General features: G+C 40.8%; 2 protein-coding genes across 9 annotated transcripts in view; one reads left to right on the forward strand and one right to left on the reverse strand.

Moving 5' to 3' along the window:
• Positions 1-4,308, reverse strand: part of CEP170 (centrosomal protein 170) — an 89,305-nt gene extending 84,997 nt beyond the window's left edge. For all 7 annotated transcript variants that reach the window (XM_054162317.1, XM_054162316.1, XM_054162314.1 and 4 more), the window contains exon 1: positions 4,112-4,308. The gene's annotated coding sequence lies outside the window, so the exon portion shown is untranslated. The remainder of the gene's footprint in view (positions 1-4,111) is intronic.
• Positions 4,309-4,772: 464 nt separating this feature from the next.
• SDCCAG8 (SHH signaling and ciliogenesis regulator SDCCAG8) overlaps positions 4,773-13,512 on the forward strand; it is a 111,534-nt gene continuing 102,794 nt past the window's right edge. The window contains exons 1-4 of one of the 2 annotated variants that reach the window (XM_054162320.1): positions 4,773-5,062; positions 7,373-7,536; positions 7,643-7,725; positions 13,231-13,356. In XM_054162320.1, coding sequence (XP_054018295.1) covers positions 7,398-7,536; positions 7,643-7,725; positions 13,231-13,356 — 348 coding nt within the window. In that variant the 5' untranslated portion in view covers positions 4,773-5,062; positions 7,373-7,397. The remainder of the gene's footprint in view (positions 5,063-7,372; positions 7,537-7,642; positions 7,726-13,230; positions 13,357-13,512) is intronic. The other variant, XM_054162321.1, reaches the window with a different exon arrangement.

The raw sequence follows: 13,512 nt of genomic DNA on the forward strand, positions 1-13,512 counted from the left end.
TCTCTAAACATGTATCAAATAACACTGTTCTACAATTCACAAAACTCACACACTACAAAACTAGCAAGTAGGCAAAAAATTAAAAACTTATAGCCTTAATTTCTGTGAAAGAAAAAAGTATCAGCCAATGACACACAAAAATCCTGCTTTTCTTCATACTAAACCACACCACATCGCTTACCACTCCCTCCCTACTGACTTTGCAGAGGAAGAGTTTTCATCCCGTGGTATGTTCTGAATATCTAGTCTGTAGCTGTGGACATTTTACACATCAAGGATAGTAAGTCAAGTCTAACAGTAAGCAGAAACCTAGCATTTTAATTTGTTTCTTTTGAATTTGCAAAGAACCTACTCCTTTTGTGACCACAGTAATCCACTGTGACACAAGGGACAGACAAGTTGGACAGTTAAGCACTACCTTTGGTATTGGGAAAGGGAATATTCCCTTCTTTCACACTGCAGTTCCCATTCCATATACTTGCTCTGGCACTCATTAGAGAACAAAATAAGATAACTTAATTTGCTAACCCACAGGAGGAGGGGAAAACACCATATTTTAAAAAAATCAAGCAAAACAAGAAGCTAAGACAGTTTTCCACCAGGTTAGTCATGTGAATCCACTCCTCATGTACTTAGGAATATACCAGAGGTAAGGGGACAGAGCAGTACAGCAATGTACCAAAACCAGAAGACAGTTAACTAGGATTAATCCATGCAAAGCATTAAGCATAAGATATAAAAATTGCTAGTCAGTCTTTTTAACATCCACCTATTCCCAAACTTACTTCTTCAAAGAGCATGCATGGTACACTTCAACTTCAGTGATGAAACACTGAGTACCTTCTTGAACACAGGCCTCCCTCTCTGACATCTAATTATTTAGATATGTTTATGATATCAGCAATCTAGTAAAATATGCTTGTGGGTTTTATTTGAAGCTTCTAGGACAACCTGCTTTTTACATATGCAATTAAAAAAATAGTTTAAAATACATGGGCTTATGAAGGTCAAACAAAATTTTAATTAAAATGAAAATAAAAAAACAGCTGCATAGCTTTTTGAGGGTAGTCAAAACTACAGTGCAAACATGAACCATGTATTTGCAATTTATTTCAACATTTTAATGCATGTATAACTGTACTTTAGATACACAATGCTGTTCGAAAAGTAGTTTGCACTCTCTTCCCACCCTAATTTGCATGCTTTATAGTGTAGCTTAAGTCACATGATCATATACTATTTTTCCCCCAGGACATCTGCCTCATTCACGTCGTGCACTGAAGGAAGCTGCTGTCTGTAGATCAGTCCACTGAAAAATGTGCAGATCTACAATGATCAGTATCAGAACACAATAAATTAAGGCATCCCTTAATAGCATGATAAATAACAGAACTGAAGACCCTACAGGCTCACTCAGCACTATAAGCTTATGTACCTTAGAAGAGATACACATATCTAATGGTAGCTCCCAGTTAGCAAATTTAAAGCTCCATCCTCCAGAAACAAATTTCAAAGTCTCTTGGTGACAACCATACCAATTTTTACTACATTTTGTACCATGTTCATCAAAGAGGGGGAAGTGCATGTCATTGTGTCCTTTCACAATCTCACAAGTGCTAGAAGCAGATAAGAAAATTTCTGCAAGTATATTCTGCTGTCTTCACAGATTAAACACCAGAATCACCTGTTCAAAATGCTGAAATGACACCCAGAATTTCACAGATTTTCTTGGCTTTCTAGCTAAAGTATAAACAATCTATTTTACCTCATTTCCTTTCTGCCTGCAAATCTAATAAATACACTGATAATATGGAAACTGTCTGTTACAAGACTCAAGGATATACTGTGGTATCAATATGCATAAAATACCCTTTTCCTGCATTTGCAAGAACTGAAAACAGTATTTCAAAATTAATTTCTACTCAAGCCTCATGTTTTATTCCAGCCGTTCAAGACGGCATTTTCCTAGCTTCCTCCTACAAGCAAACATAATTTTTTCCAGTTCACTTTTGTAACTTGGTTCTTTCCTGGCTTGCATGTTATCAATAGAATTGTTAAAAAATTATGCCTGCCAAGTCTGCTACAGCTGATGAAGCACAATATAACATGACCACATTCTTCACAGAAGTCAGGACAGATATGGTAAGCATTCACCTGTCAGGGGAAAAAAAAAAAAAAAAGGCAGTACCATGACAAAGCTAATTTTTGCATCAACTGTCATCCAGATGTTTCTCTTGAAAGGAATTCCTTTTGTCCATTACAAAAACGTTATAGTATTGAGACTTTAACAAAATTCTGTGTCCTCAGCTACATTATTCTATTCATCCATTCTTCCTGACCCCCTTCAGATGGAAAAAACAAACAAAAACCCACAACAAATAAACAACAAAACACTTACATGAAAGTGAAAAAGAGTTTAGAAAACAGCAAAGAGTAAGAGAAGATTCTTTGTGGTATTTTTGTTTAACATTTTCTCCCTTAAAATAAAATATAAATTTGAGGAGCTTCCATACTAAGAGTGCAGTTCCAGCAAGGCAAACTTCTCAGCATCTGGATGTAAAGTAATTGCCAACGGAAATTAATCATAGGAAATCACAGTATATTTAATCATGTCTTGATTCACTTTGCAAAACTGTCCCGTCCAGTGGATCATTTTACACAGTCAACCCAGAGCCAAGTACACTGTCACAATGTCTTGAATAGCATTACTAAGGATTACTAAAGATGATCATCGCAATGCTAGAACTGGTTTTATTCTGTCAAAGTAGTTAAATATCTTATGAGTGCTTCTGCTTTCAAACAGACAGCAATTTCTTGGAAGTACTTATCAGTGAATGCTCTCTGTAATCTCGTCATAAAAACGCAATTCTTGCGTATCTTTATTATCACCAGCATAGCAACTACATCCCATTTTTTACATAAATCCGTAAAAACGGATGGACTACGTGTCAGCTCATCTTAAAAGCACTTAAAATAACGCCCCAAAGGCTGGCCACCAGCGCACACCACCCCCGGTCCCGCCACCAGCGAGCTCCCCGGGGATGGAGCCCACACTGATGACACCCAACGGCCATCGTGCGCGCCTCGCCCAACCATTGCCGCTAGAGCTCTAAGCGCGCAGGGAAGTGAGGGCGGAGGAGGGCTCCGGCGCCCGCCTCGACGCCAGCTTCTTCTGCTGCAACGCGCTTTCAGCTCAAAAATCGCCATCGGGATTTTGTTAGCTCAGTAACCCGTTCGTTTCCATGCCAGAAAGACAAAGTGTACCCGGGTCTGCTTCTTGCCACCAGGAACAAAAACCGTTGTTTTCCACATGAAATGCCTCAAAACAGAAAAGATGATGCTTTCAACAGCAGAGGATTTTTGAATGCAGAAGACCGACCTCGTCGGGTGAGAATACTCAGTAACAGAGAAGGCAAAACCAACTGATTTTCTCCATCAGAAAACATCTGAAAGGGACGAGGGTAAACACCGCGTTTTAAGTGAACGGCATCACTAGTTTTTTTGATTTGGAGAAACATGCCACCCCCAGCCGCAGAGAAGCTTGTGAGACAGCAACAACCAAGAAATTATTAATTTTTTTAAATTAAAAAATCTCTGGAAACGTCCGCTCGAATCACGGAAATCCGCCTGCGGGAAGGGAGGCAGGCTGAGAAGCTCCCATGTCCGCGCCACGGGAGGCTGAGTGGGTGTGCCGGCCGTGGCGCCCCCGGCCGGGCGGCCTCTGGGCGGCGAAGCGCCAAGGGGCAAGGGAGTCGCCGACAGCGGGACCAGCAGCTCCGCCCGCAGCCAGTCTGTACCGATGCCCCTGGGGCAGCAGCAGATGCCGCCGCTGGCCCCGCCACGCTTACGAGAAGAAAGGAGGGCGGGGGAGCGGAGAAGCCTCCAGACCCAGCGGGAACGGGGGAGGGGGCTATGTCCAAACCTTGTGTACTAACGCCTCCTCTGCCGCTCTCAGCCCCTGCCGGACGGCGACAGGTCCCGGCAGCCGAGAGCCGCCTGACACAATAGGCAGCGAGCGAATAGAGGGGCGGACAAACGGCGCGACTCCGGCCCGTCACCCCGTCACGGTTCCCGCCCGACCCACGGCCAGGGCAGCAACATCCTCACTCACCCTCCTTCGAGGAGGTTCGCCGGGCAGGGGCAGAGGCCGTCCCTAGTGCTGGTTCCGCCGCCGGTGCTCACTGAGCCGGCATCCCCGCAGGGCGGGGGCGGGGCGCTCCGGTCGGTGTCCCTGTGGCAACGGCTCCAACGTTATTCCCTGTACATAGCGGCTCACGGGCAGAGCGGGGCACGGCGCTGCGCAGGCGCCGCCCGAGCTCACACAATGCGGGGGACAGCGGTGCGCAGGCGTCAAGTGCCGAGCAGTGGAGAAACCGAACTGCGCCTGCGCCAGCCACAGACAATAGCGGTCTCCGCTCCGACCACCGGGTGCTTACTGGGCACGCGTTGGAGTACGCGGTGGTGGCGGAGCGAAAAGAGCACTACCCCCTCCTGTCCCCCTTAGCCATGATTGGGCTTGCGCTGTACTCAGCTGCTGCGGGCCTCAGGACGTGGGCGGAAGAGCAGTGCTGCGCGCAGGCGCGAATGCAGCTGTAACCCGCAACAAAAGGGAGAGGCTGCCATCATTCTCTTCCCGCGCCCGGTCCGAGACGGCAAAGATGAGCGACCATCAGGGACTTCACCTCCCAAGGCGCCCAGCGCAGTGCGCTGCATGCTGGGATATGTAGTTTTCCCGCCCAAAACTTAGCCCGGAGGCGTGGCTGGCCCTTCGCGTCGCCACGTTCAGCTGTGGTTGGGGTGGCGAGTAGTAACGGCCCGCTCTGAGACGCTAGAGGAGGTCTCCGCACGGTGGAAGTTGTGGTGTTTCCGGGAGCCTGCAGCGTTTCTGGAGCACAGGAAGGAAGAGCCCTTGGAACTGCTGTTACTCACCAGCGCTGCGGGGCCCCGCCGTTTAGGGTAGCGCCGGTTACTGCCTTAGAAGTCGGCGGTGTCCCCATGCGCGTGCCCCGCGGGGAGCCCGCCCTGGAAGGGCCCCTGGAGCGGTACCAGAGGCGCTTCCAAGGTGAGCGGACGCTGCCGCGGCAGGGCAGCGGAGGCTGAAGGCGCGCATACTTCTCCCGCTGGCCATTTTCACTTTTGCCCAGTTTTGCTACAGGGATTGAGGTACCCGGCTGTCCCATACCCCGCAGAGCGCCTGCGGGCAGTGTGGAGCCGGGGGTCCGGCATGTCCTGCCGCTTTCTGGGGCGGCCGGGCTGGGGTAGCACGGCCCGCACTTCATCGGGGCAGCTGTCGGGGAGATTAAAGTTGTTTCTGGTCTTCCCTAAACTCAGTCGCTGGTGCAGTTAGTGCAGTCGCACGCACATGTATGATCGTAACTTTACCAGCCTTCAGACTGTCTCTGACTAGTCTTAAGTGTTGAAATTCTGAATGCTAATAGATAACTGGTAGGTACATCACCCTGCTTGATGTGTAAATTTCTATTCTGGACACAGTGCCCACATGACATATGTCATTACGCTAGTGAATTAAATGTACTGTTGCAATGTAGGAAACAGCATTGCAAAAAGGTAAAACAATAGAAATGTTTTCAAGTAGGTATTTCATAGGTGATTCTTAGCAAGTATTATATATTCTCAAAATAGCATCAATTCTTTGCGCTGGGGTCCATTTTACACATGCTGTTCAACTGTTGTGGAAGTGAACGTTAGCTATTCAGTGTAAAGACCATCAGAAACTCCTAACTCCCAGTTTCCCGGTAGTGAGTGTTTTGCTTATGGCAGCAGCTTTTGTGATTTGGAAATCAGCAAGCGTATAAGAAACTTTGGCAAATGTGTGATACAGCTTTCAAAAATATGGTGGCATTGCAGAAGCAGGAAAGCACAGTCAAAAATAGTAGACATCAGTGTGCTATTGAGAATTATTTTTGTGTTCTTCATTACTGTTGTTCAGTATATTTATATTACCTTTGAGGATAAAATAGTAGTTTGGAGTTCAGAAGTTAAAATACTACAAAGAGGGAGTGGTTCTGAGAGAAGCTGTATATAGTTTTGTTTGTCTGCTTTGGTTAGGTGTTCTTTACTGCCCATAGAGGAAATATTGATACTCTTGGATTCTCTGACAGATCTACAGTGAATGGGAAAAGGAAAGAATTTTGTTGCTATCAGATGACATACCAGATAATAACTGACATTGAACACTTCCTGGCAACAACTAGATGCAACATAGTTTGATAAGTATTTAAGACATTGCGTTGATGACATAATTCTTACCATTTCTCAATTTGCTCTCCTACCCTTATGGTGCTCTGGAATGCTCAAGAATAGATGAATAGCTTAAATATACCAGTAGCGAAATATTTGCCCTACATCTCTCTTTCTTTTCATCTTTTTTTTTTCTTTTTGAGTTATTGCCTTGTGAATTCTATTTGAGTTTGTTATAAAAAAATATTTGTTTTAAACGTGCGTTTAATGTTGTCTTGTTCATTAACTTTATTAAAGGATGGAATAGCCTAAAATCAAAAGAAGTGGCACAAGTCATCTTTGGACTTGGCTTTAAAAATGGGTGCTAAGAGAAGATTAATAGATCAGACATAAGTCAAGATTTTATAGAAACTTGTGTTGTTAAAAAGTGAGGGGTGCCTGGAATGCTAGACTGAAAACCATGCTCTTAAATACAATTATAGTTTGGGGGGGATGCTTGTTTTATAAGCTCTTGGTAGGTTACAACCAAGCAGAGAAAAAGACTGAAAAGGGCTGTGAAAACCATTACAGTGGGAGAGAAAATCAATTTCCCTGGATGATATGGGCTTGAAAATGAAGGTAGAAACAATTACTTTTTGTTCTCTGAACTGCTATTCATCTTTGGAAGAAAGTAACTCTTTGTAATATGTATTATATTCTGAGGCTTGCCTTCTGAATTACACCTTGCAAATGCTTAACTGTAATAATTTTCCAATAAAAGATGTTACCCTTGTCCTACAAGAATGAAATTCCTGTTCTGTAGGCATTTATACCTGAATGGACCTAGGGGAAAATAATCCTCCAACTACTTCAGGGCTAAATAAAGAAAATCATAGCTGGTTTGTGTTTCTGAAAATCAAGTATGATTTCGTGAATGTGGGCTTTTCTTTCATTGTAAATTATTAATAACTGTTAGTAATCTTTCTTCTGCAAATTTTAGCATACAGTAGCTGTTCCTGCTGTTTGCATTAAGTAATGCCTTTCAGTGGCTGAGTTTAGATCAGGTAGTCAGGTAGACAGATGGTGAATGCTTTTAGTTCCCCTCTGCTTTTTTAAATTTAAAGTACCAGTAGGTAATTACTCTTTTTTCCAGTGTTTATTGTGGCTAATGATGTGCTGTTTTTCTTTTCAGAGCGTGCTTGTGAAAGCATCCATTGATGAAATGTGCCTTAGAGGAAAGAAAGTTTGCAGAGGGTGAGGGTGAAGTTGCATTTGACCAGTCCTCTATGGACAAGGGCAGTGATGATGTGGACAGTGGAACTGAAGCCTGGCAGGAGCTGCAGCACAGTGAGGCAGGTAAAATTACTCTGAAAGCAAACAGTCCAAAAATACTTAGAAATCAGTAATTTCAACATAAAAAGTAAATGTCTTTTGGTAATTTTGTTTTTTATTCTCTTCCTAGTTAATCAGCTTAAGATTTTGTTGCAAGATCAAGAAAGAGTGGAGAATGAAGTCTCTCTGTCAAGAAGGAAGGTATCATTCTGTGTATGTTTCTTCTTTCTTTTGTGTTGTTGAAATGAATGGTATGCAGGATGAGATCAGCTTCTAGTGTGCAAGAAGAGAAGGAAGCCCTGAATAATATTTATATTCTGAAAGACGAGATTCCTGAGGCTATAGCCAGAATTTGGTATGCTTATGACCATAGCAGAAGAGACACTGTAATAGAATTTAGACTTTTTCCTCCTGTGTTGACCATGCAGTGTGTGTCACAATCCGTATTACTTTCATCCTCATCCACCTCTTTTTTAATTCTTATTTTTTATCTAACCTTTATCTAACCGTTTGTTTTGGAAAGAGCTAGAGTGACTACATAGACAAATCTTTGTAAAAGCAGCCTGTTTTCCTTTCACTGTACTATAAGGATTATCAAGGGCATTGTTATGTCATAAATGTGCTTTTTCTTTAAAGGATTAGAGATGTTCATGTAACAACAGGTTTTGTAGCGCTCTGTCAAAGTTTTATACCTTTATGTGTGCATCTCGTATTTAGCCCTTTTGCAGCAAAACGGCAAAGTGCATGCAATGGACAGATGATTTACAATGCAACTGCTAGATGCTATTACAGATGAATAATTCAAAGGCATTGTTCTAGTTCTAATGGCCTCTTCTGACTACTTCTGATTTATACTAAGCACAACAAGCAGCTTTCTGCTGTCAGAGTTGAGTTACCAGCAGAACAATCTAAAACCTATCTTCCTGCCGTGATGCTTTGAGCCTATGTAATGAGCTGTGGTGGGTTGAAAATTCCCCCCCAACATTAATTTTGCAAGACCATCTCAGTTGGAAGCAAATGAAAGCTGTATTTATAAGCAAAACTACAATGTACAATGCAATGAATATGTACAAAATACACAGTATTTACATACATTTACAGGTGTTTACAATTAATAAACAGCACAAGAACCACCCCTGGCCAAAGAATAGACTAGAATAGAATTAACCAGGTTGGAAGAGACCTTCAAGATCATTGAGTCCAATCTATCATCCAACACTATCTAATCAACTAACCCATGGCACCAAGCACCCCATCAAGTCTCTTCTGAAACACCTCCTGTGATGGTGACTCCACCACCTCCCTGGGTAGCCCATTCCAATGGCCAATCACTCTTTCTGTGAAGAACTTCTTTGTAACGTCCAGCCTAAACCTCCCCTGGTGCAGATTGAGACTGTGTCCTCTTGTTCTGGGAAGGTGCAACTGCTTCTCCCCCCCACTCTGCTCCTCTCCCTACCCCCTTGTACACAAAAAGGACAAGAGGCAGGGCAGTTGTTAATACCAGTCACAACAAAGCAGAGCAGTCAAGGTCAGTAAAGCCGGGAGAAGCACCAGCTGGAGCTGAAGAAGCAAGAAGGGAAAGAGGTTGTTTTCCAAATTAAATCTTAAGGTAGATACCTCTCCAATGGGATCGTTTAGACCTGTTATTTTCCTTTTTACACCCAATGGTGATTTATTTACATTTCACTACTTTCTGTTCAAGATCTGTGTAAAATTTTAAAGGCATAGCCTAAAACTACCACATGAGCCTAGTTCTACTTTTCTTACATTGAGAAGTTTTATTTAAAGTTTTGTAGCAGTTTTTTGAGTATTCCAAAATCCATTTGTTTAGTATGCTTGGCCTACCTGGTACTGTTGCTTCATAGTAGTGCAGGGTAGAATTAAGTGTTTTGTATCTCGGAGGAGCAGGGCATCATTGGTTGATATGGACATGATGTAAACCAGTATTAATTTGTGTTTAGCCTTTGGAGGAAAGGGGAAGCATCTCTTAGTTCATGTTGGCCATAGTATTTTATTTATATTGGAAGATTTTAGTAGAATGGAAAAATCCAGGAAACAGGATGCTATGCTTTTTCTAAGAAATATGATAGTCCTTTTGGGAGTAGATTAAAGGATGGAGGAATAAACAGAAAACATTGGAATTTATTGATAAAGCATTGTCCCTTTTTTTTTTTCTCTTGAAGTTTCCAATGAGAGGGATTCTGTGAAGTAGCACCCTTATTGTCCTTTTCAACTCTCTTCTACTGTTTGCCAACCAGGATGTGAAATTGTTTTGGAGATGTACCAAGTATAAAGCTCCAAAAATGTGGAAGTACTGAAGTGCACACACACCGCAGAAACTCAAACCCTTATGAAACACGAGCTTGCTTGGTGGTTTGCTGGAGTAGAAACACTTCTTGCACAAGAAGAATCAGATTCTCTAAAGGCCAAAGGAAAGTAAACTTAGATTATGAGTAATCTTAAGTTTTTGCTTTGAATTATACTGAAATACCTAATGAGTACTGAATAGTAGATGACCACACATATATTTCAAAGAAAATATGCTGTTTAGTGAACTTCACAATATTGTCTTAAAGTTCTCTTCTGTTGCCCTTGGCTGAAAGTTGCACTAGGCATCACATGAGTGTACACACAGAAACATCACAGAATGTTCGGGGTTGGAAGAGAACTTGGATGATCATTAAGTCCAACAGGACCACCTGGAACAGGTCACATGGGAATGCATACAGGCAGATTTTTAATGTTTCCAGTGAAGGAGACTCCACAGCCTCTTTGGGCAGCCTGTTCCCTTGCTCTGTCACCCTCACAGTGAAACAGTTTTTCCTTAAAAAACCTACAATCGTAATTCCACAGCCATCCGTTTCATATAGTCAATACTGAAATTATGATTTGACAGGAAGGCTTTTGTTGCTGGAAAGCAGCCCCTCACCCTAGTTAGTGGATTTGACCTTTAAAGGTTGGACAGGAGAAAAACCACAGCAATTACTGGCAGAGCCTGTAAATAGAATGACTAATAGATGTAATAGCGACATGCTTCGGGGTTTTGTATGTGTTTTTTGTTTGCTTGTTTCTGTGGCTTCTTTTATATTGAATGTTTCAAAAAGTAATAGCTGAAAACAAAGATGTCAGTTTCTGAATCTTTTAGGAGATGCAGGAGCCCAACTGTTCAGTTAGCTCCTGAAAATAAGTTCTATAGTTTTTGAAGACTCTAAGCATATTTGAGAAGTGTATCATGAAATATTTTCACACAAAAAGTTGTGTTTCTGACCTGAGATCACAGATGTTAGAATTGCATCAGTTCCAAAACTAGTGAGGATCAACATAAAGATACTTGTTTTCATCTGGAAGAGTGAACTAATGCTAGAAATGAATCTGTTGTTCATCTGAGAGGACTCTGTTAACTCTGCGTAAATTTTGTGTCCTTGCCAGAAAATAACACAAAAAGGGAGATTTACCCTTTTACAGATTGTGAATAAAACTGTTCATTGAATTGGAGAAAAATCCAGACATCTTTTATATGAGAGGATATATGTTCTACTTACAAACATGTCCTAGTTTGACTTTCTTAATTTTAGTATTAGAAATGCCCCAAAAACCTAAATCAAAACGTGGCTTGCATTGATATGTTTTCTTTTAAGTTCAGGAATTAAAACAGTTCCTGTATTTTAACTGGCATTGGACTGTGCTTAATTCTTTGAAGGATGATGTGGTAGTTTTAGGCTATGTCTTTAAGATTTTCACAGATTTTGAACAGAAAAGTGGTAAAATGTAAATAAATCACTATTGGGTGTAAAAAGAAAAATAATGATAGTTCTAAACAATCCCATTGGGGAGTTATCCACCATAAGAATTAGTTTGGTAATTAATTTCTTTTTTCACTTCTTTGCTCTGGGAGGTACTAACTTTGTGCTTCTGCTTGTCCTTGGCTGCATTGTTTTGGCTAAGTTCTTACGTCTTTGTTCTTTCTCTTGTCCCTTTGTGTACAGGGAGGAAAGGGGAGGCAAGGAGGGAGAAGCTGTTAGCTTCCTCTGCTCTTTCAGGGAGGTCTTTGTGCTGTTTATTAATTGTAAATACCTGTAAATACTGTACATATTGTATATTTTGTACATATTCATTGCATTCCACTGTAAATTGTAGTGTTGCTTGTAAATACAGCTTTCATTTGCTTCCAGCTGAGCTGGTCTGGCAAATTTAATGTTGGGGGCAATTTTTCAACCCACCACAGATGAAATTTGCAATAATAGAAAATCAAATTATGATAGTAAACCAATAATCAAATAAAGATGATGTTTGAGGATCTGATAGTAATTTATTTAAATTTGAAAGTAGATGCTCCATTAAATATTTTTGTGGTTACTCAAAAGTAGTTTCATTGCAGTCTAGCTTAACTTATTACTGTTACCTTGTTAAAATTAATGCAGACTTCATTAAAACTAAATATTAAGTTCCAAGAAAAATTTCTTAGATCTGCTCTAACTCCCTTTTATGAAACTGACAAGGACTGTTTGTTGCTAATAAGATCAAAGAGAAGCTGTATTTTTTAGGGCATTTTAGTAATACTTCTTTATCTGTACTGTACTCTTAAGAGTAAATGCTGTAAAGTTCTAGTGATTTTGTTTTTCACATTTTGTAGAAAGTTTACTCTTTAAATCCTGCTGAGCCAGGCAGATGAAAGGATTCCCTTCGTTACCTTCTTTAAGTAGTCAGTTGTGAGGCTATCCAAACTTTGACCTATTTATAGGATCTTCAGAAATGGTTTTTGGAATTGTCTTTTAAAATACCAGTAATCAAGTTCTTTGATAAACATAGTGTCCATCAACACATTTTCTGTTTGTATATGGAGGTATTAAAATTGCAGAGGTATTAAAATTGCAGATGTAGTTATGTTTCTCTAGAAATTGTTAACAACCATTTGGAGTAGTTGCCTTTGCACATTCACAACTCATTTAAAGTTAAAGGGAAAAAAATACTACTATGTGTCTGTCTAAAATGGATGATACACTTAAATAGTGGTATGAATTTATTTTACAAATTGGTTTGTGGATATGATTCTGTTTATAGATGTGCTTAATCAAGCAGCTGTACTCTGTGACAGAAGTGACATACTTACATTTTGTCTTGAAGAATCTAAGTTCTTACTCTTTATCCTTTCCTTGTGATCTAGTACGTGGGGACTTTTTATTAAGTGTATGTAATAGTCTGTGTGCAAGCAACATCTCACTGCAATAAATGGAAAACTTTTGAGCTTGTTCCTATAATAAATGAACAGTCACAGTACATTGACCATTTAGAAGCAGAAGTGAAGTGTAGCAAGGTATTGGACAATGTATTTCCCCTCCTAAAACCCCAGTCCACTAAATACAAAGAAATGCTTTAGAAATAGCTTACGCTTAGTCTGAAGACTGATGGTTGTAATGACAAAAACTGAGCCGAACAGTTCAGTAGATACTGAGCCTTACCTTGTGTCTTGATGGCTGTGTAGTGTTTCAGGGTCTTTGAAGACATGTTTACATCCTATCACAAATACCCACTCTTTAAAAAAAAAAAAAAAAGCTGTATGGAAATTCAAGGTGGAAAAACTACAAAATGTGTCTTTTGAATCTTCTTATTCTCTCTAAAAGGGTTGAAATGTAAATCTAGAATTTTGGTCTCAAGAGGTATTTAAGTGTTGATAGCTGTCTCAAGAAGCCTTTTACATGTAGTTCTTGTGTCCTGTAGGAGGAACTGTCTGGAATGAAAGATCAAGTACAAGAAGTTGAACTTGAAGATGAGGAACTCCTTCAGAAATTGAAATTATTAACTGCAGAACATATAATGAGGGAACAAACTCTTCTAGATGCCTTGGTAAGTTTTTGTTTTTCTGTTGTTCTTTTAATCAATGTTCAGGGACCTTACACTTTTTAAAGAAAGCTATCTAAATGGCTATCTGCAAACTGAATTTTAGTCAAAATTCAGTGAGAGTTTGTAAACATGGATTTCTTTGGTTATTACTGTTGCCAT

Source organism: Dryobates pubescens, chromosome 6, assembly GCF_014839835.1.
Source record: "Dryobates pubescens isolate bDryPub1 chromosome 6, bDryPub1.pri, whole genome shotgun sequence".
In the NCBI taxonomy this organism is placed as follows: Eukaryota; Metazoa; Chordata; class Aves; order Piciformes; family Picidae; genus Dryobates; species Dryobates pubescens.